The sequence below is a fragment of the Lissotriton vulgaris genome, chromosome 9, assembly GCF_964263255.1.
Source record: "Lissotriton vulgaris chromosome 9, aLisVul1.2, whole genome shotgun sequence".
In the NCBI taxonomy this organism is placed as follows: Eukaryota; Metazoa; Chordata; class Amphibia; order Caudata; family Salamandridae; genus Lissotriton; species Lissotriton vulgaris.
The window spans coordinates 977,438,995-977,463,038 of NC_141697.1; the positions used below are offsets into that span (position 1 = coordinate 977,438,995).

General features: G+C 44.3%; 1 protein-coding gene across 1 annotated transcript; it reads right to left on the bottom strand.

Moving 5' to 3' along the window:
* Positions 1-2,525: 2,525 nt before the first annotated feature.
* LOC147692646 (uncharacterized) lies at positions 2,526-6,357 on the bottom strand. The gene is made up of 2 exons (XM_086936811.1): positions 6,229-6,357; positions 2,526-3,280 (listed from the first exon to the last, which is right to left on the bottom strand). The coding sequence occupies exon 2, from the start codon at positions 3,183-3,185 to the stop codon at positions 2,658-2,660; it is 528 nt and encodes a 175-aa protein (XP_086792937.1). The 5' UTR covers positions 3,186-3,280; positions 6,229-6,357; the 3' UTR covers positions 2,526-2,657.
* Between the last annotated feature and the right edge of the window lie 17,687 nt (positions 6,358-24,044).

The window sequence follows — 24,044 nt, forward strand, 5'->3', positions numbered from 1 at the left end:
CTTTGATGATAACCTAAATTTCATGGCTCACGCCAACCAGACGGCCTCCAAAGCCTTCTACAAGCTACGACTGGTAAGGAAGATTCTCCCTTTTCTTCCTACTAATGTGGGAAAGACACTGGTCAGCGCAATGGTCCTTTCAGCATTGGATTACTGCAATGCCTTGTTTGCAAATGCCCAAGTTAAGACAATCAAGAAACTGCAAACAATCCAAAATGCAGCAGCCAGACTTCTCCTCAACATTCCTAAATTCAAACCTATATCCGAATCTTTGAGAAGTCTCCACTGGCTACCTGTCAGGAACCGAATTAAATTTAAGACGCTATGTATTGTCTATAAGGCACTACACCATCAAGCGCCACAATTCTTGTGCGACCATCTTGTCCCGTACATTCCCACCCGAATGTTACGATCTGCAGGACAGAATGACCTGGTAGTGCCACGGACCAGATTGGTAAATTGGGGAGACAGACGTTTTTTAGTTACCGCCCCAAGATTGTGGAACACGCTTCCACAAACCATAAGATCAAGCCCAAATCTACTGTCCTTCAGGAAGAAATTAAAAACTTGGCTATTCAACCTCTAAAAAACCGCACAGATTAAATAGGAGGGTAAACAGTACAGCGCCGAGACGCCTGCGGGCAATTGTTCGCGCTTAATAAATGCCAAAAATAAATAAATAAAATAAATAAATAAGTTAAGTCGCCAGAATGCCATGGAAGTGGACTACACAGAGAAGCCAAGCAGCAGAGTACTTCTAGATTCAGTTAAGGGAGTACATGGATTGAGCTGAGATGGCACACTAGCGGTGGTACATCCAGTGCTTTGCTGTTAGGATTTGGGTATTTGGTTGAGTTGAGTGAGCAGTAATAATAGCTCGCCCAGGACCACTCACATTGATGAGGATCCACTCAAGAGGTGTGTGTTACTTTCAAAATATTCACTGCTATACCTACTAGGAGCTTTTATTCAATTGAACTGAACCAAATTGAATTACATTGATTTGAATTGAATTGGTACCTATGGGACCATGGGCCCTCACTCAACTAATACAGTCTCTAGGATCCTTATTTGGGTTCATCCTACTAACAACTGCTGCTGGACAGACTGAGCTTTGCAACATCCACACCAAAAAAGCAAAGTGGGAAAATCCAGTGCCATGATCCAACAAACTACCATGGTTCATTGGCCTCGTAGGAGCACCTGTCCATGCTTTGAGCTTTTTCTGTTTTTCACATTTGTTTGACCAGAGGATCCAGCAAAGGCTATCCAAGATGCATAGGACACGTTACAATGCAAACATTTACAACGTATGCCTTTACAGTAGGGTAAGTGTTGGATAGTGTAGGGGTAAAATTTACTATTCCCACTCCTGTGAGTGCAACAGTAAGGTAAGTGTTGAATAGTATAGGGATAAAAATTACTATTCCCCATTACTTACCTTATAATGCTTTGTAATTGCATGCTTTGTAGTGACATGCGTTGTAATGGCTGCATCATAATGGCATGTGATGTAAAGGCAGTTGCGTTGTAATGACTGTGTTGTAAATGTAGTGCGTTGTAATGACTGCGTTGTAAGGGTTGTTTCCCTCCAAGATTGGGGAACTTTCAAACTGCCCCTGTTGGAGACATTTGAATTCCAGAAAAACTCCAAAGACAGAAGGGAATGTTTACATAAACCAATCCATGTTTACTAAGCCCGCAGCGCCCCTCCTCCCCCGCCCCCCCAGAAGCCACTGTTCTGCTGAAAGTTTTGCACTGAGACTTTGTCTCACTTTTTCAGCGTGAATCTGCGCCATTGAACTGACTTGCCTCTGAAAGGCTTCCGCTTGCATGAGAGCACTTAACACAAAACAGATAGACTATTTTCAACAATTTATTCTAGATGTACTTTCACTGTTTTTTATGTAATTTAGTTAATAAATGTACTGTTTAATAAAAAAAACGTGTTTGCACATTAAGGGTTGCATCATGACTGCAGTGTTTATTGCAATGCGCTAATCCATACCAATATGGCTGATAGCCTATTATCAATAATTCTGGGATGCAAAATGAGAATGGGATTACAAGAAATCCCTTAAAACGTCCATGAGGACGAGGAAATAATATCATAAATAAGTGTTTCCACACTGATTTCAAAATGTCATTCTCAAATTTATTTATTTATTTATTTATGGTATTTATAAAGCGCTCTGTAACCCAATCGGCAATCCTGGCGCTGATAAATTCTAGGACAAGTTGCTACTGGTTTGGGCCGGAAAATGTGTCTCAATAAACATTGAACAATGTAATATTACAAGTGGTTATCCTGCATGTATTACTCATTTGGGCAGAAACTCTTATATGCAAAGGTGGTCTAATATACAAAATGATCATGTGATTACAGCATAATACTGCTATGACAATAATTTAAAAACACTATCAGGTTTCAATTCATTAATCATTTTGTTACTTGTAGAAAGATACTTATTGTTTAATTTTTACCACACATAAAAATCATTCTTAGGAATGGAAATGATATTCCATCACCAATCAATGCTTTATAAGAGGCAAATTTAAACCAAGATAACTTTTTGTTGGATGTCAACAGAAGACAATTCTCGGTGTACTTTTCGCCATGTTTTTAGTACCCACTTTGCTTGTCCACGGCCGCTCTTTCATTCATCAGCATTTCCTTGTGGCGATTCCTCTATGGAATCCTGTGGCTCGGTATGGTCAGAAGCTACATCTGTAACAGCCTCTGCCTGGTGGCACACAGACCTAAGAAGTTCAAATGACTCAGTTAGGCGCTCAAAGTTCTGGGAGATGCTGGTGTTTGCCCTCACCATCTCGCAGTTTAATCCAAGGCAACGAATGCTCATGTTGTGGCTGCCTTGGGCCACGTTATTCATGGATCTATACAAGCTGGTTATTGGAGTAGCAAGCCTGTCCATGGCTTTGGGGATCTCGCTGATGGATTTCCTGATACCTCTGAGTTGTGAACAGATGCGCATCTGAGTTTTCAGCTGCTTTTGCTGGAGCAAAAGCATATTGTGCTCATGATCCTTTAGCACAGTGACAGTGGCATGTGGTTGGCCCACGGATGGCTTGTCTACTTTGCCTCCATCGCAACGTCTGTCTTCCTTGGGTGATGCAGGAGACTTTTTTTCAAAACTTTGGTCCAAGGTGTCTTGCTGTGGCATCATTTTCTGCTCCAACTGTAGGGCAGCTGTGTCCTCTCCTTGTCCACTGTCCTCATGTTCTTGAAAGTCCTCATGTTCTGGAAAGTCCTCAGATGTTTCTGCAGTCAAGAAAAGACAACAGATTACTCTGCATTCAGTGCGACTATTGTAATAAATCCTTCATATGCTCTATATCAGGCGTCTCCAACGAGTAGCTTGTGAGCTACTGGTCGTTCTCCAGTTACCTGTAAGTCGCTCTCCTGTGTGAAGCCCAGCCCACTAAAGTAGAAGCTTTGTTTTGTTGAATTAACAGAAGTATACCAAATTGAAAGTGTATATTCGAGACAAAAATGTGTTGTTCAGGATTTATTAGCTGAGATTTGGAGAAAAAATGGCAGAATTTACAAAATATCTTTAAAGCTGATATTTGAGTGATAAATCAAGAGGCATTGATGAGACTTTTTTTTACAAATGTTATTACCTTGGTGCCAAAGACATTGCAGCAATGGATGTTATTAATTATCCATTAAGAGGCATTCCAGATTGACAATGCTACTCTGTTCGATTTTATGCTAACACTGGACACAAAGGTGAAACTTTCAGAATGATAATCTGTTCATTCACAAATAGTGGGCCTGGCTGATGTACACACGCAGTGTGGACAATATTTCTGTAAACCTTTCTACACCTGGGTGTAAAACCAAACCAATCTGGAAAAAACTAGATCAATTCCACCAAGTTAACAAGGATTTCTAAAGACTAATCCAAAAAGACCACCAATACCAGATCATATATGATGTAAAATACATATAACTGATCAACATTGGCTTATGAGCCGATCTATACTATGGAGGACAGAATCCTCTCCCATGCCAAGGGGAGAATTTTGTAGTTTTCAGTGCCCCTTACAGCCAGGGTTTCCTGGTGGTGATGAGCAGTGAAAACTGACCTCTAAATCCCCCCATCTATATTAGGTGAGCAGAATTAGAGGTCCGCCACCAATGGCCCTTACTCTGTCAGAGGTATTTAATCAAGGTGAAGATGGAATTGTCTCAGCCGTGATTAAACCAAAAGTCTGCCCACATTTAAATCGGGCAGGTTGGACCATAGCCTTGGTGGTACGGATACTCCGTCATCGTTGCAAATGGGTATCAATACCACCAAGATATATAGAAATCAGACCCTCAATCCGTAATGCTTAATTTTCGCATTGGTCAGCTTCTGGTTTTTTTTTTCCAAACCCACAGCCAGCTCACTTTTACAACCCGTACACTATGATAATTGTCTATTCTTTGTTTTTTTCTTATCTGTTTGTCTACCAATATAACTCCTTCGCCATTTCTCCTTATGTTCGTTATTATGACATATAACCACATGAATCTTGTTCTTCAGAGAGTCAAACCGAATTTTGCCTCTTCAAGCTATTATTACATGATGCCAATATGCCTGTGTCATGTATATATTATGTAAGAGTAAACTGCTGTTTTATTTGCCTTTTGTTTATACCAGCATCTGATTAATTAATGACATTTTATTAGCACAAAAAATACCAACTGTTAAGCTATCACTTAAACAGCTTACTGCAAATTATTAAGGATGTTCAAATACCCAATCTTTGGCAAACTATTAACTATATTCCCTCTATGGTTATGTGCTTATTGTACAAAACATAACAGTAAAAATGAAATTAGATGACTTGGGTTGCAATAGCCAATCAACTCATCAGTGAAAGCAGCCTATCAAAACTCACTTCCACAGTCTCTGCAAGTGTCAATCATTCTTTTCAACAAGGTAACATCTCTGACAGATGGGGAAAAAAGCCTTGATATGTCCTAAGCAAGAAACCCCTTCTTCGCCTAACTTCCCTTCCTCAGTGGTTTTTGGAAATGCATATTCAATAAACCAGGCTTTTCACTGGAGAGAGAAGAAGAGGATTAAAGCTGATACCGCACATACCACAATGATGAGTTTTGAGATAAATAACCTGCTGATATTTATAGCAGGATATTGCCCAGTATTTACAGGAATATGTGTCAAACACCTAAATCTGCATGTTACTGCACAAAAACGCATAACTGGGTGTATTTATGGTACCCAAATGGAGCAGTGCAATTTATCCTCCACCATTACACATCAAAGAGACGCAATATTTACATGCACTTAGCACTATATACTCTTTGTGCTCTAAGTTTATTAAGTTGAAGTGAAGCATTCAGATGTACTCCTGAAGTGTATTCACTGTAGAAAATTAGAAACTCATGAACGTGTGCATGTTAATATTTAGCTTAATCATGAAAACATGTAGCTCTCACTTATATTTACACTCCTGTTTCAAGTCGTATTGCATTTGTTGAAAGTGCATTGCATATCTTACCATGAACTCATTCTTTTACGTTGCATTTATTCTTGTGCCCTTATTTTGAAGTCATAAATACACATATAATCATGTATTCAAAGTGTAGTTTGAAAATGCTCAATTATAGTTAGCAGAAATAGGCTTTTATTTCTTAACTTAAAATGTATTTTCGCTTGCTCTGCATGTTCCTTTCCTTTCGTTTCGTGATTTCATAGCTAGAGAAAGGAGTATAATGTGTTAGAGACAGTGAGGCCTGAGAAGAGAAATCGCGGCAGGAACAGGACGTTTTAATGAGCAGAAAAAGCCTCCTATTCATCAAGTATTAGGAACAAAGGGAAATTCAAGGTTACAGAGACTATCTGAGTTCTGTGGGATAGGAAAGTCTGGACATGTTGCAACTGTACCAGTGGTGTTGAACACCACTGGTCTTTGGAAGGGTGGTGCGAGATGTGACTGATGATGGGGTATCTGTGTGTTTTAATTAGTGTTCACTCTGTGAGCAGTTAGAGCTGATCTTTTTGGACTTAGAGAGTGTCATGCCCAGGTGGCACTAGGACCCTGCAAGGCAAGGGTCAGGGACAAGGGACACCGGACACCACATCCGGTCAGGGGAGGGATCAGGGGACACACAAGGACTGGACCTCAGGGCGAGAAGTCGCACGATAAGGGGCGCTGCATAACAGACCATGATGTAACTACAATATAGGTTACCTGGTAATACCACGATGTCTGGCGTGTGCTCTGTGGGTCCAGGGAACACGACATCTGGCGACGAGTGCGGGATCTGAATCCAGTGTGCAAGAATCGCGATTTGAAAACCAGGAGCCCACCCTGGATCGCGTTGTGGTCAAGAGGAAGAGGGAAGAGTGAAGCGCCATCGAGAAGTAAGAAGCGGCGTGGGAGCCCACCCCGACCGCCGCGAACGAAGAAGCAACGAAGCCGGTAAGCGCCAGCCAAAGAGCGCGAGCTTCGAAGAATTAAAAAGCCAGCGCAAGCTCTCGCGAGAGTCTCGGCGGCCATATTGGGGCCAGGCGCGAGGGCCAATAGGAACGAAGAATCAGCGCGGCGGCCATCTTGAAGTCAGGCTGCATTGCGATTGGCCGAGAAGTCCCGCAAAGAAGACGGCGGCCATCTTAGAGTCAGGCCGTACAAGCCAATAGGAACCAAGAACGAGCGCGGCGGCCATTTTGAGGCCAGGCAAATCGCGAAGAAGACGAAATTTGCCATAAAGTTGTGGAAAAGCACTGGCAAACACAACGAAAGAGGGTAGAAAAACTGTTTTCAAAGAAAAAAAAGAAAAAAGAGCAAATAAAGAACATTGAAGAGAGAAGGAAAGGTGAAACAATATAGAAAGCACCACCTACAAAGAAAAGAGACAAGACAAAGAACAAAGGAGGGAGTGCAAATGGCAGACCCAAACCCAAGTGCTCAATATAGGAGGCCACTACCATTTAGCTTATCTGAACCACAGCCTGGGATCAGATGGGAGAAATGGGTGAGACGTTTTGAAAACTACATCGATGCCACTGATGTGACAGCGGCCAAGAAGCGAGGACTGTTCATAAATTTAGTTGGAGACGAAATCGAGGATTTGCTAGTGACCCTGCCAAAAGGTGACATTGACACATATGACAAGCTGAAGACGTGTCTAACGGCCAAATTTGACCCACAAAGAAACGTGGACTTTGAGAGGTATAGTTTCATGATCGCGTTCCAACAGGTGGAGGAGTCCCTTGATTAGTTTGCGATGAGGTTGCGGAAACTGGTCACCCACTGCGAATTCGACAAGTTCGATAATGAGCAGGTAATAAGACTGTGCATCATTGAGGGATGCCGCGACACAGAATTTAGAGCAAGGGTACTAAAAGAACCATTCTCCCTAGAGAACATCCTTGCACTAGGAAGGGCGGAAGCAAGAGCGACTGCACACGCAAAAGAGATGGAACGAGGTAAGACAAGAGGAGGAGAACAGATACAACGAATGACCACTAACAATCGGCCAGGAAATTGGAGGAAAGACAGAGGAGACCAGGCAGGGAAGAAGCAACCGGAGGGAACCTGCTACAGATGTGGACTGGAGTTTCCACACAGAGGGCAGTGCCCAGCATTCGGCCAGACATGCCGCAAATGCAACGGGCGAAATCATTACGCCAGCGTGAGCCAAGGGACACAATTTAGAAATGACCGGGGAAGACCTGGAAGAGCACGGATGCCAACTAGCAGACACATCAGGCATGTGGAAGCGGGAGTGAGAAGTTCGTCTGCAGAGTCAGGGGAAGAAAGTGAGGAAGATAGAACAGAACGGCTGTACCTCATGACAAATGTCACCACAGAATCAGAAGAAGAAAGTGAAGAGAGAATATGTCTGGTGGACAAAAATAAAATAAAAAAGACTGAATCGGTAACAATAAATGTAGGGCCACACAAAACGAAGTTCGTCTTGGACAGCGGAGCGACAAGCAACATCATGTGCGTCTCCAAATACAAAAGAATGAAGGTGCAACCAACCCTGAAGCCATCGAGTGTACAAGTATTCAAGTGGGGGGCGAAGACACCAGTAATCAATTTGGAAAAGTTCAAAGAAGAACTACAATACAAGGATCAAAGGCTCAGAGAAGAAATACATGTGCTAAAAGGGGGGGGAACATCACTTACAACGCATTTTTTACAACGCACTACCATTACATCGCAACCATTACAACGCATACCATTACAACGCATTGCGCTGGGGGGCGCTCTAGGATAGGGAATATATTTAATTTACTATCCAACACCTTCCCTGCTGGGACTGGAGTTGGAATAGTAAATTAAATAATTCACTATCCAGCGCCTAAAAGCATTATGCGTTGTAATGGACTGCGTGGTAAAAACCGCGTTGTAAAGGCATGCGATGTAAAAGCATGCGTTGTAGTGACACCAATCCTAAAAGGGGACATTCCTGCGCCATGCCTCTTGAGTAACGTCACGGCCCAAGTAATGGGGCTGATGGAGATGACATACAACATGTCGGGCAGGGAAAGCATTCTGAAAGAATACCCCAAACTGCTAAAAGGACTAGGAAAACTAAAGGGACGGCAGATAACACTGCACATTGATGAGACGATCAGGCCAGTTGCACAACACCACAGGAGAGTGCCCATACACCTGCAGCCACAAGTGGCCGAAGAACTGGAAGTGCTACTAAAACAGGACATAATAGAGCCTGCAGATGGTCCGACACCATGGGTATCGCCAATAGTAGCTGTCCCAAAGAAAGACAAATCAAAAATAAGAATCTGTGTGGACATGAGAATCCCAAATAAAGCAATCGAGCGAGAGCGTCATCCTGGACCACATTTGGACGACATGATTAGCTGTCTCACAGGCACAAGAAGATTCTCGAAACTAGATCTATGCAAAGGGTATCACCAACTGGAACTAGACCCTCAGTCGCTATACATCACGACGTTCTCCACTCATCTAGGCCTGTTCAGGTACAAGCATCTGAGCTTCAGGATCTCATCCGCAGCAGAATTCTTTCAAGAGACAATACGACAAAGAATAAGACCGGTCAAGAACAGCCTAAATTACAGCGACGATATCCTGGTGTTCGGAAAGTCAGATGAGGAGCACGACCAAGCACTCAGAGAAGTGTTCTCGCAACTAGAGAATGAGGGTTTGACACTCAACGAAGACAAATGTGAACTGGGGCGAAGTGAACTAGTATTCTTCGGCCACATCTTTTCCAAAAGAGGAATGAGGCCGGATCACAGCAAGTTTTCTCTATGCTGACACCTTCCTGCATTTCTAAATTCCCATGAGACCTTTTATTTCAAACTATCTTCATTCTAGACTAAGATCCTATCTAGATGACTTTAGAATCTACTCATGTTTAGAAAGAAGGAGCGGAGTATAGTAAAGAAACTCCAGTTCTAAGTTCTTAGCATCTGTATTGTTCTGACTCTTGTTATTTAATGCTTTTTGCTATTGAGTCGGAATTTGCTTCGATGTCTCAATTTGCTTGTCTTAATTCTTTACATTTAAACATGTTCTTGATTTTAGCATTCACTGGATTGATTATTAACTTGTAGTAAACTCACATAAATTTAATAACTGATTCCTAGTCCTTATTGTGTGGCCAAATGGGTCCCACGAACTTTAAATTGTTTCTTTCAATGTCGATTTCCTTTTGCCTCTCAGTAATCCAGAAAGATTCATCAGGTAAGAAAATGTAGCCACTACCTGCGCGCTCCCATAAATAAATTCCAATTTAGCAAAGATGGCTTTTATCAAGTGAGAAAACTATTGCACCAATTACCAAGCCACTGATAATGAGGGACTACGCCTATATCCTCAGATTCACCATCTGTTTCTACAGTGCTTGCATTTATAATAGCCTTAAAGTCAGCTGACGAGGGCTATACCAGTTGTCAAGGACTCTGACCCCGAGTGCCGCTTGGGCCCTATATGAGGAAGAGGGCCTTTTACAACTGGTATAGCCTGATGCAGAAGGGCTATAACAGGTAGATTCATCAAGCATTTTTGCGAGCGCAAATGGTGCGAATCGCAAAATTCGGCCGTTTGCGCCTGCAAAAATGGCATTTGGAATTCATCATTGGGTCATGAACTCGCAATTTGAAAAGTCGCAAATAATTGCAATTTCTCAAATTGCGATTGCATTTAAGGAATCTCAATTAGAGATTCCTTAAATGCTATTCATGAACCTTTGAAAAATTGCGAATTCGCTATTTTTTACCGCTATTTACCGCGAAGTCTGTCTTCGTGGTAAATAGCGAAAACTTAGAAAAATGCACATTAGTGCATTTTTCTAAGTGGTATGTTACACACACACATGTCCTTTGGACATGTTTGCGCAACATCAGTCTACATTGACATTTCAGGGGTGCTACAGGGTGTCCTTTGGACACCCCTCGCACCCTTGAAATCAGATCCTTATTTGCGATCATCAAATTGCTAATCGCAAATGAGGATTGACTCCCCATTCATTCATTTGGGCCTAAAGGCTCTGGCCCTGACTGTTTTTGGGATTCTATGACTACAGGTATGTAGGTGGGGCTGAAAATCCTTTGCGAAATGTGGAAAAGGTGATTCCCACATGCTCTCACCTTCTTCCCTCTCAGAAGTGCTGAGATTATTAAATCCAAGTCAATCTCTTCTTTTTTGCAGTTCTTTATAGTGCAAATTTGGCTGAAGGTATTATAGTACACACACTTGTGCATACTATGGGCCAGATGTATCAAGGCTTTTGCGACTCGCAAAGGCCAAAATTCGCAGAATTTCGGCCTTTGCGACTCGCAAACGGCCTTTTTGCATTTTTTCATATGTATGAAAAAAATCGCAATTTAAGGAATCGCAAAATTTGCAATTCCTTAAATGATATGTATGAAACATTTAGAAATTGCGATTTTGTGTTAAGAAATCGCAAATTACCACCAACTTGTACTTGGTGGTAATTTGCGATTTCTTTCAAAAATGCCCTATTTGGCATTTGTGAGTGTGGCATGTGACACACATACATGCCCATAGGGCATGTATGTGTGGCACATGCACACACATGTAAATTTCAGGGGTGCAGCAGGGTGTCTTTGAGACACCCCTACAACCTTGAAATAATTCTCAAATTGCGATTAGCAAATTGCGAATTCGCAATTTGAGAATTATTGCACTATCATTCCTATGGGCCTCCTGGCCCATGGGAATGCATTGGAAATTATTCTTTATTTGCGAATTCGCAAAATGCGAATTCGCAAATAAAGAATAATAAGGAATCGCTAAAAAATAGCGATTTTGTACATACATTCCGTTTTGCGAATTCTAAATAGCGATTCGCAAAAAATCGCTATTTAGGATTCGCAAAACGGAATCTTGATACATCTGGCCCTATATTGTAATTGTATTTATATAGTGCTTACTACCCCTGACGAGTCATCGCAGCGCTGTTCGGGGAGAGCCACGCTACTTTGGAACTCAAAAGGATTAGTGGTGAATAAGTATAAGGAAATACGAGCTAATGTGAGCTGTGGACATGTGAGTCTGTTAGTTGGATTGAATACGATAATGAAGGATAGAAGAGGGAAGAGTTTAAAGAGCGTTATATGAGAGATTATAGTAGTAAAATGAGGTTTGGGAGGAGAGATGGTGGAGAGATGAGTCTCTAGAAAGGGATTAGGGCGATCATAGTAGTAAAAAGAGGTTTGGGATGAGTCAAAGGAGCGCTACGTGAGGGAAAAATTTAGAAAGGGTTGTTTGGGAGATGATATGAGTAAAATGAAAATAGGGGTGAGCCAGGAGGGATAGAGGAGGAAAGAGTCTAGAAATGGTTGTTTGGGAGATGATAGTAGTAGAATGAGATTTGGGAAGAGTCAAAGTGGAGGTTGAGGATATATTGAGAGGTATAGGGTGAGGCAGAGTAGTGTATTGGAGGGGTGAACTTTTTTTTCTTTCTTTTCATATAGGTATGCCTAGTGTATCAGCAACAACATCAATTGCAGATCACACACACACACAGCCACCCCGCAGGACTGCAACATGCTGCAGTCTGCGACAACTGCACCACAGTCACAGACAAACAGCCCAACATACAATGACGGGCATATATAACAATATGGGGGAAAAGATCCCCAACAAAAATGTACAGTGGCAGATGTCATGTTATGCCTCCTTTGACTAACACAACAATATACTTTTTAACTCAAATGTTGTAGTAAGTGGTATATTTATAAGTACAGTAAAGCTAGGACAGGTTGCAGGGGGAGCTGGCATGAGGACCAGTGACCTGCGTGCTACACATTTATGGCTGCAGTCAGTATATTAACCAAAGAACTATTTCACCAGGGTTAGAGTTGGAGGGCGGTAGATTGCACACACTACTCTTCAATAGGTGAATCGCCCCGTGCTTGCATCTCACTAATATTTTACCTGTAGCACAAAATGCTTCTGTATTTTCCCTCTGCTTTCTTGTTATTTTCATTACTTTCATTTTTCTCTCCTTATTTGCATTTTCTTTAAAGCTGCTTCTATTTGCCTGCAGCCTTTCCTTTCACCTTTCCCCTTGTTTGCTATCTTTTGTTGATTTCTCTCATTCCTTCCTGTATACTGCGATATATTCTTCTCCACCCGTTTAGCATTGTCCACTATGGTCCACATTAATTTTATCACATCCCACTCTGTATGTTTTTTCTCTTCATTCTTCTCTTCTTTCCTTTTCTCCCCCTCTTTTTCTATTAAGTCCTTTAGCTTGACTTTTTTCATGTGTGCCATCCCATTGTCTCTTTTTAAAATTGCTGGCACTTTCACTTTTATCCTCCATCCTTGATCCTGTTTCAACCACCCTTACATTTTTCATTTCCTTTTCCCTCTCTCTTCCTCTCTGCCTTCTGTGCATTGGGCACAGCTGCTAGTGAAGTGAAGAGAGCAGCCAAATGACCTTCAGGAATAGAGTAGCTGATTGTGAGCTTGTGGTGAAAGAGCGCCATTTGCAAATTCAATGAACACTTTTGTTAGAAAATGGTTGCTGATTTGACTTCACAAAGCTCTGCCCTTTCTGTAGATGCTAAAGGTGAGTAGTAGTTGAGCTGCGGGTTAAAGGGGACCCCTTAGGTGAGCTACCTTAATCACACTTCAGTGCAGAGCCCTCACACCTCTTTGTGTCTCTGTTGAGGGTTCTCCAGGCTGGAGACAGCCATGCTATGAGGGGCATCATCACACAAAGGCTGTGTCTGGAGCGCACACTGGAAGACATTTGAAATGTAAACATATTGAAATGTCAGGAAAGGTAGCTGCTACGGTCCTCATCTTTTTGTGTCTATGGGCAATTTCAAAGGCAGGATAACAGCTATCAACCATCCCAAAGGAGTCATCAAGGAGAGGGGATGCAGTGTCCATAAATAAGGGATCAGAGTGGGAAGTGGAAGTAGAATGAGGGAAGACCATCCATCTTTGTATAAAGACAACAAATAACATTCTGCACTTACTCTCTTGACACGTTTGGCTGCCATGCACAACCTGAGGCAGAACCGATTATTTCCAAGACGAGAGCATAATGTCTCTGCCCACGATGTAGTGGACTCTACCAACACAAGTGTCAATCGGCACTGAAATAATACACAACATTTTTACTAAAATCTACCATACTACTTTATTTGAAGAATAAAATGCTGAGTTGGCTCAAAGAGATTCAGTCTGTGACGTAGAAAAACATACAAGGGATCTCTGCAGCATGTGCCCAACCCACAGAGCATATCACTTTTCAATCAAGTGATGGACACTGGACAGTGTCCTTTAGTCTAAGCCTCATGATGGGCGGATTGCCCCATCATACAGTAGGTAGTGAAGGGTTTTTCACTTTTACACCAAAACGAATTTCTTTGCAGTAAATATGCAGAAATTGTGCATCCCAGTGATAGTAACCACGCACACACGTCAGGTAGAAGTCCTGCAGCAATTAGCTCCACTGTAAATAAAACCTTGTCTGCAGTCGTGGCTGGCATGACTGGCAGGTGGGGGGGAGGGGGGGCAGAGGGTTGTGCCGGAAGAGAGTCGCGCGGGGGGAGGGGGGGTATTAATTTTAAATACTTTTAAAAAATGTAACTCATCTTTGCGGCCCGGTCAGGTCCTGTGTCGTCCTGCGTCCTCTCCTCCACACAGGAAGCAGGCAGTCTCCCTCCATTCCCCAAAGCCAATCATAACACTGCAATCGCAGCGTTGTGATTGGCTGGGACGCCGACCGCACAGGCATTAATGGGGAGGCCATTTTCTCCATGTAGGCTGCGTGCAAAAGGGCAGAGTGCGTATGACTGGTTTGGTCAGCCCTCAGGCTGACCAAACAGTCAGCACTCACAACAGTGGGCAAGCCACTCCTCCCCTGGAGCAGGACCGCCCACCCGCATGTCCCCAACCAAACCCTTCTGCTTTCTCGCAGTGCGAGAAGCAGAAACATAAAATAGTATTTACAATACCATTTTATGTTTCTGCTTCTTGCACTGCAAGAAAGCAGTGGGAAGACGCTCCTCTGCCCACATGGAGGAGCCGCACCTGGGAAAGGATAGACAGTGAGGGGAAGGACAAGCAAAAAGTCAGCACGGGCCAGTGAGGCTACCACACATGTTTTCTTGGATCACCAGGAACATTTCTAAATCAGTCTTCAGACTCCTAACGCCTACAAGTTAGAAAATCTACCAAGTTGTTCAGCTGCAGACATGTGCAGTAAAGAGTCCACGTGGCAGACAATGCACTGCGTGTAAAATTGTCTTGAGACTATGAGCAACAGATAATTGTCTTAATAGTTTATTGCTTATGTTTTTTACACGTTTTAAATTAATAGTGAAGTATTCCTCTGCTCGCTGTAATGCAGTAAATTGCACTAAAAGGTGTTGCTTAGTGGTAATTATGCTCCACAAAGTCTTGTTTTCTTATTACATCTTTCCTTTGCAAGTATTGGAGATTCTCCTTATGGTGATTGGACTTGTTATAAGACCAATACTCCCCTCCCTCTCCGTCCACTCCCTCCCTAAGTACCTGTGGGTATCAACTGTTGGAGACAACCGAGGACAGAAACGGGGATCCGTGGATATCAGCTTCCTTCCATCATTCTTTCATCAAGCAACACACATAGAAGTTTCAAAACCCCATTTCGGATTGTTTATGTGTAGGAAGGGACACCATGCTACGCATAAACAATCATGCCCCTCAACGCAGGTACCCTTGCACCATGGTGCAAGGGTGCTTGCATTGCTGCTAGGCAGCTAAATTGCACTGCGCAGGGGGAAACGCAGGGCTGCACCATATTCTTGTAAATACAGGGCAACCCTGAGTTTCAGAAGTGACAGAGCTCAGCGTTAAGCCAAAGAGGCTTTTTTTTGTTTAAGAAATTTTTATTAAGCATTGAAAAGTAATACAAAAGACATGTCATGAGAAGTTAGAAAAAAGTACATATGAATACAATATTAAATTACATCAGTCCAGAGGAATTTATATAAGGAAAAAAGGGGAGAAAGAAAGAGAGAAAGGAAAGAAGGAAAGAGAAAGAAAGAAGAAAGCAAAAGAGAAGGAAAGAATAAAAGAGAGAGAGAAGAGAAAGTGAGGGTAACCAGAGAGATCATGTGGGATTAATAGCACGTGGTAAAGGAGAAGGATTAGAGGAAAGATATGAAGTGAAGGGAAGCCATAACAGATCGGATTTAATTTTCAGAGGAATAGAGGTGGAGGAAGCAATAGAAATTCTGTGTTCATCACAAATGTAGTTCCACCATGTGTGGACAGAAAGTTTAGAATTGTCTTTCCAATAAGCCAAAGAGGCTAATGCAGCGCTTCACCACGTCCTTGTCCCCTAAATGTCTCAAAAAGGGCACAGGCAACGGAGAACCTCATGAGCATACCTTTGTCTATATAGAACTTGCCCTTAATGTGAAACGCGGGAATCTGAAATCCTGTGGATTTACTAGGAGCAGCCAAAAAGCAGACTCTATGTCAGATTTGGCCACCAAGGCCCACTTACCCAACCTCTGCAGCTTCTCTAAGGCTTGGTCAAATGAAGTGTATTTCACTGTGCACTACTCGGGACAGAGACCATCATTCACCTGCACATCTTTTACCACTCTGCCCTTTTCGTCTGTAACCACAGAGTTTATCAAGAAGATCACAGAATTCCCCTTTCCAGATTCTTTCCCTGATTTCCATGGGTACATGCCAATTCAAGGACACTGTCAATGGCAGGGTTGCTAAACCACTGCCAAAAAGGATAGTGCCGGCTAGCTAAGCAGAAGGGCCAGTGGAGAATGACACTACTGGTGAGCAACCCACAGCGGCCTGCATAAGTGAGGTGGAGGCCTGTGTGTTGGACTGACTCGCCTGTGGGGCACATAGCTGCCTATTCAGAGTTGTAGAAGTAGTCGGGCCAGCGCTGTGGCCATCTGGGGAGAGGGAACCACTAAAGCCCCTTGCACACGTTTATTGGTAGGCGCCTGAATCTGTGAGCCCCACCTGTCCTGAGATTTTCCATCTGGGGTCAGGCAGGAATACAAAGAGACTTGACCCCGAGGCTGGTGCCTTAGTTCCAAAGCCGACAGCTAGGCCCTGTCTCCTCTCCTTCATCTTTGTTGTATTAGCACACTTGCAATAAAAAAGTGCAGAAGCCACTTTCTATGGCAACAGTAATTTTCTAGGTCCACGAAGAAACGTGAAGCTGAGGCATGAAGTCAAGGCGGTCCGCGAGTTATCTGCTGTTATCAGCAGGTCACAGTTTGAATTGTTGAGGCAAAGTATTATGTAGTAGTAATGTTTGTTATGTATATCATTGTAATGATGTGAGCAGTCTAGTAGTTGGGTGTGGGTGGAGCTAGGGGGTTGTAGGAAGAGGAGGAGCAAGGGCAGGAAAGGGGCAGTTAGAGTAGGGATAGAGACGAGTAAGGAGGTAATTAATAAAGCTCCCTGAAACCTAAGAAAGTGTCTGTGATCCTTGTGCAAGACACTACAGCTGGCGACGAGGGTGGGATGCTATAACCTGCCATCCCTGAATGAATAAGGAGAAACGTCCTGTCCCGGGCAGCACGAGAGTAGTGGTCGCCGTCGTGACACGAGTGCCCCAGAGAAACCGCCGCCTAAAGCCAAAGGCCAGCGGTAAGTGCCTCAGCTCCGCGATTCATCGATCGCGTGGAGCCCTGCCTGACCAGCGTGATCGAGTGCTGGGAAGAACCGAAGCCGAGCGCTGCTTCGCGCCAAAGTCGGGAGCTCACCCTAGATGCGTGTGACTTGGCACGGTTGCGGAAATGGCCCGAGATTGAAGAAGTGAAGTCAGGAGCCCACCCCGATCCTACCTGGATGGCCCAGCAATTTGGGGGGGTGTGGAGCGTTGACACCGTGCTGCTGCCTGCAGGACCGGCTGCCGGTGAGTCCCGGTGAATGATTCAGCCTGAAGGGAATGAATGAAGCTGAAATCTCGCGGGAACCGAGATTTCCTTAGCGGCGGCCATCTTGGAATCAGGCAGCCAATAGGACATCCCCTATGTGCAGATTGCAAGCGTCTATTTTGAGGTCAGGCAGTATAAGACATCACAAAACAAGCATTGGCAAAGACCAAACAAGCCTTGGCGAAGACAAGAGACAAGCAAACAAGCATTGGAAAATGCAAAACGAACATTGGCAAAAGCAAGAAGCAAGCAAACAAGCATTGGCAAGGACCAAACAAGCACTGGCAAAGGCAAGAAATAAGCAAACAAGCAGTGGCAAAGAGCGACAAGCACAAGTAAGTGGAAAAGTGTCATCGATACACCCGTGCAGAAAATTTCGTATTCACCACACCGGAATGTTGACGGTGCAGCAGCAACCGCACCAGTTGCGACTGGAGTTACACATCTGCGCCCCCCGGAACCACTGACTCTGATAGCTGGAGGAAGCATGGGCCCCAGATGGCAAGAGTGGTTCGAAGACTTTGAGGACTATATTGAAGGATCGAAAGTCACTGGAGACAGAGATAAACTAATTGCACTGCGCTATCTGGTGGGAAAAGAAGTCGGCAAATTGATTAAAGAGTTGCCGACAGACGATACAGGAACATATGACAAAGTGCGAGATGCTTTAAACAAAAAGTTCTTACACAAAAGAAACGTGGATTATGAGAGATACATCTTCCACCAGGCCCGTCAAGAAAAGGAGGAAATGATGAGCACATTCATAACTAGACTACGCCGACTGTCTCGGTATTGCAACTTTGACGCGTTCTCAACGGAGGATGCCATCCGACTGCGAGTCATTGATGGTTGTCACTCAGAGACACTTCGAAGGCGGTTGCTAAGGAAAAGCCATAATCTCGATGAGATTGAAGAGATGACCAGGGTGCATGATCAAGCGGAGGAACATGCCAAAAGAATGGAGACAGGGCGTAGTGAAAGAAGAGAACAAGCATATCGGATGCAAGCCAACAGCACTCGCAGAAGATCAAAAGAACGACAGAGAAAGTCCCGACCGGCATCCCGTCATCAATACACAGGACGCAGACGCTATGAGTCTGGCCGGAGAGACAAGAAATCAGATCGCTCAAGAAAATGTTATCGATGTGGGTATGACTTCCCACACATAGATGCGTGTCCAGGAATGGGACAACAATGTCGAAAGTGTGGACGGAAAAATCACTTTGAGGTGATGTGTGGAGTATATAGCAAAGAAAGAATGAGTGAAGCTACAAGGTCGTCTCGCCCGGATACAAGGCGACATCATGCGAAAGCAGTACAGGATCGAGCAAAGTCATCCTCCGGCTCCTCCCACTCCAGCAGGGAGTCTCGCAAGTCCCAATGGATGAGAAGGTCGCCGTCGAGAGAATCTAGATCGGCATCTCTGGAATCGGAATACACGGATGAATATGTCAGCATGGTAGCGGACCCGGATCAACTAAAGAAATATCCCTGATTAGATATAAGTGTGGGAACGCATGCGACCAAATTTGTTTTAGACAGCGGGGCGTCACTAAATTATATCCCCGTGGCCGAATACAACAAAATGAAGCCACCACCCCCCCTGAGCCCGGCACATGTTAGAGTGTTCAACTGGATGTAAAAAAAAAACTTCCATGTCTGGGCAAATTCGCAACGACACTCAAACACAAATCCACCTCTGTGCCAGCATATATTCACGTCATTGAAGGTCCGGAAGCTGATTGTCTCCTCAGTCTGCCTACTGCGGAGCGTCTTTGGTTGGTTGAGATCTTATAGCGAGTCAGTGATGATCCGGACATTATCAACAAGTTCCCCAAGTTATTCACTGGGCTTGGAAAAATGAACAAATGCCTGATCTGACTACACATTAACGAGCAAGTGCGTCCTGTGGCACAACACCCCAGGTGAGTACCTTTTCATCTTCAGCAAGCGGTGGAGGATGAAATTCAGGAGTTGTTAAAAGCAGACATTATTGAAAGAGCTGACGGTCCCACACCCTGGGTGTCACCTGTCGTCATTGTACCAAAGAAAGGCACCCCCGAAAAGGTGCGCCTATGTGTGGACATGAGGCTTCCCAACACGGCCATAGAAAGAGAGCGTCACCCAGGACCTCACTTGAGTGACATGATATCAGCATTGAATGGAGCAAGAGTCTTCTCCAAACTCGATTTAAACAAGAGGTACCATCAGCTGGAACTACATGAGAAGTCTTGATACATAACATTCGCTACTCATTTGGGTTTGTTTCGATACAAACGGTTGAGTTTTAGTATCTCCTCTGCGGCGGAAATATTTCAAGAAGTCATTCGTTAGACCATCAGACACATACCAAATACGCTGAACTACAGTGACGACATCTTGGTGTATGGGTCAAACACACAGGAACATGACAAAGCATTAGATCAGGTATGCCATGCTTCCTGGAAGCTAACCTTACCCTCAATAAGGACAAGTGTGAGTTCCATATATCCACTCTCACATTCTTCGGACATGTGTTCTCCGGAGCCGGGATGAAGCCCGACCCTGAGAAAGTGACAGCACTCAATGACACCAAGAGCCCCCAAGATGTGAGTGACATCCGATCTTTTCTGGGCATGGCGAGTTATCGTGCCAGATACATAAAAGATTACGCCACCATCAGTCACCCACTACGAGCCCTTACCAAGCAAGGGCAACCTTTCGTTTGGACCCCCCCAGTGTGAGCGGGCATTTCAAGAAATTAAACAATCTGTTGAATCAGCGAACAATTTGGCCTATTTTAGCCCCAAGAGGAAGACGGAGATAACGGTGGATGCTAGCCCAGTGGGACTGGGTGCAATCCTGGCTCAGTATGACAATGACACTGATCAACGACACATTGTGGCTTACGCCAGTCGCAGCCTATCAGACACTGAGAAGGCCTATTTTCAACCCGAAAAAGAGAACCTTGCGGTGGTATGGGCCTGCAAACATTTTCATGTATTTATCTATGGCAAACATTTTACCATGGTGACTGATCACCAGGCGCTCGTCACCATCTTTGGAAACCCCAGAGCCAAGATGCCACCTCGAATTGAACGTTGGGGTTTGCGCCTACAGGAATACACCTACACAATAATACACAAACTGGGAAAGTCAGCGAATCCCGCGGATTATATGTCCCGACACCCTCAAGCATCCCAGGTCTCACATCCCTCAATAGCTGAAGAATACATACACTTTGTAGTGGGCCTAGCCCCTCCACCGGCAGTTCCTCTGGAAGTGATACAGGAAGCCACTGCACAAGATAACATCCTTCAGAAAGTGGTACGCCGACTGCGGACACACCGCTGGAGATATGACAGTGAGGAAGAAAGGAATGATCCTCAAGTCCGCCAAGAGATGCAGGCCTTCAGGCATATCAGTGAAGAATTATCTGCCACCTCAGAGGGGCTCCTACTGAGAGATCATCGGATCGTCATCCCGAGGCAGTTACAACAAGGCGTCATCAACTTAGCCCACGAGGGCCACCGTGGAGTGGTCGCGACGAAAAGAGCTCTCCGAGAATGAGTATGGTTTCCACTGCTTGATCAAATGGTGGAGCTCACCTTAAAGGACTGTCCCCAGTGTCAATTGGTCAGTCACGGAGATCCTCCAGCTCCTCTCCAAATGACCAAGTTACCCAGTGGGGTATGGCAAGAACTTGCCATGGACCTTTATGGACCCCTCCAGTCAGGCAAATATGTCCTGGCAATAATGGATGAATATTCGAGGTTTCCAATAGCACAGTTTGTATCCTCCACCAATGCCTCCAGCACGATTGCTGTGTAGGGTGAAGTATTCTCTGCCTGGGGCGTCCCCAAGGAACTCAAGACGGATAATGGTCCTCCTTTTAACGGACATGAATTTAGTGAGTTCGCGAAGCATCTCAACTTCAGGCATCGCAAGATCACGCCTCTGTGGCCACAGGCCAATGGCACTATTGAAAGATTCATGGCAACTTTAAAAAAGACATTTCAACAAGCTACCTTGGACAAAAGGGACTTGCAAGTGGCTCTCAATGAGGTCCTGAGAGCGTATCGAACAACACCACATGCCACCACAGGCAAGTGTCCTGCCACGCTCATGTTGGGGCGACCCATTAGAACGCGGATACCTACATGGGAAGGAGCGTTGCGACCAGTGTCTCCGGGCACGTGCCCATCAAGAGCTGGTGCTGGCTGATCGAGCCGGCAAGAGCAAAATGAAATCCTATGCAGACACTCGGAGGAGAGCAGAATCTCCATCCTTTCACGAAGGAGACTGTGTAGTGGTTAAACAAGACCAGCGAAAGAAAACGGACTGTAAATTCAAAGATGAGCCCTTGGTAATCACTCTGCAGAAGGGTACAATGATTACTGCGGAGTCAGAGAATAAACGGATTACCCGAAATGTTTCGCATTTTCAAAAATACACCCCTGCCATGAAAGAGGCTCCTGACAGAACAATGGACCCACAAAATGCAGAGGGACCTGATCAGGTGGTTGCAGTACAGAGACCCGAAACTCAGATAGAAGCTGCGTCTGAAGATGCAGGCGTGAGTCTCCGCCCTCGACGGAACATTCAAAAGCCCAGGAGGCTAATTGAAGAACTCTGATCAAGTCAGTTATCTCATTTGTTAACAAAGGGGGAGATGTAATGATGTGATCAGTCTAGTAGTTGGGTGTGGGTGGAGCTAGGGGGTTGGAGGAAGAGGAGGAGCAAGGGCAGGAAAGGGGCAGTTAGAGTAGCAAGGAGGTAATTAATAAAGCTCCATGAAACCTAAGAAAGTGTCTGTGATCCTTGTGCAAGACACTACAAACATGTAGGAATGGCATACATGTGATATATATGAGATAAAGTATCCCCAGCCGTACATTATAAGGATATTGTAAGTCACTAAGGAGTTCCATGACCATATAGAGGAACAAGGTGACTTGCAATATCCTTATCATGTATGGCAGCGGGTACTTTATTCCTTAAAAAATACATGGTCACACCATCACCTTTCCCAAAAACCAGTTAAATCCTTGGTGCGTGGCTCTTTCATATGCAAAACAGAGCATGTTTGCAAACATGAAGAATCTATAGTGCAAAACTAAACACATCAAAAAACCTATTAGGAAGTTGTTGCAAAAACATATTGGAAGCAGTTTACTATGTCAGTTTTCAAAAAAAGAAGGCACAGTACAAACATGAAGAAAGAGTCTTAACTTTTCTATTTTTACCCAAGGAGTGCAAAAAAGAAACATGTTGTCATAAATATCTACTTTCTGCTTGTCTATGTACAGCCAGAAAAACAGAGCAGAAGAAATAAAAGCAAATATTTGTTTTCCTTCTTTAAACAGCTGCTTTAATTATGCGGTGTGACCTGACCCTTGACTGATGGCTTTGGCAGCAGGCACTGTGACATCGGAACGCATCTGTAATAAGTTATTACAGTTGAGTTCTGGCGACATTTCTTTATAATCGGGAACTGGGTGTGTCACAAGTCGCCGATTATAAATACATTTGAGACTGATTAGTCTCGACTAGACAACCCATGCGCTGTTTCGAAGAGACATGTTGTATTCAATATATGTTCTTCAGCCTGCCCTAGGCTTCCCATTTCCTGGTGCCATTGTTGCTCTCATATCCTTTCTCCCCATTTGTCCATGGCATGCATGCGTCATGCCTCTTCCTGTGTTTAGCCCTCCCCGAGAGCATGGACCAATTACTACTATCCATTCACTGTTCCCATTTTAGGAACTGTTTTAGGAACAAATTTTTCCTTTGTTAACCCCTCCCATGCTTGTGACGGAACCGTTCTGTCACGAGCTTCGGGTGGGCTGTGCTGGTGACGGAACGGTTCCATCACGTCCCGCTCGCCGCGCCTGCGCTGCGCGAATTCCGCACCTGCGCTGACGTTCTAAAGAGCGGGCAGGGCCGTGACAGAACCGTTCCGTCACAAGCACAGCTCACCCGCGGGCCGTGACGGAGGAGCGGTTCCGTCACGAGCACGGGAGCGCCGCGCGGCCCCGCCTCCCCCTTAGCGCTGCGGTGGAATAGCCGCCGCAGCGAAGGGGTTAAAGAGCACTTCACATAAGCACTCGTGTTTTCACTCGCTCCGAGCTCCGTTGCTATAAACAGGCCTGTAAATTTTGTTCTTATCTTGTCACATTTCCTGCATATTCAAAGACTGAGGTCAAATGTCAGATGCTGTTTTCCAAGGGTGCATTGTTACTTTTCTTTTTCTGACTTCAAATTGAGAAGACTTTTTATATTAATGTCCCAGTGTTGCTTGCTCTTTATGTATAGAATATTCGCCACTCCCCTCATAGTATCTGCCCCTCCTGTTCCTTCTCATTTGCTACTCCCAAGTATATTTGCTCCACCCTATGTTAACCCCTGTCTCTCTCGTACCCTTCCACCATTACCTGTGCGCCCCAAGCCGCAGGCATACAGTACACTTGCCCCTCACAATATGTAAGATGACAACTGTATAGCAAGCTTCTGCCTCATATAATTGTGTAGGCCAAAATTTTTAATATTTATCAGCCTTAAAAATAATCGAAGGAGACACAAAGCAAGTTAGTTGCACAGGACCAACTTGCTGTCTTACTACATGTAGAAGAAATCCAAAGC

Coding starts and splice junctions, on each gene's coding strand:
- LOC147692646 (XM_086936811.1), bottom strand. CDS start 3,185: ATGATGCCACAGCAAGACACCTTGGACCAAAGTTTTGAAAAAAAGTCT.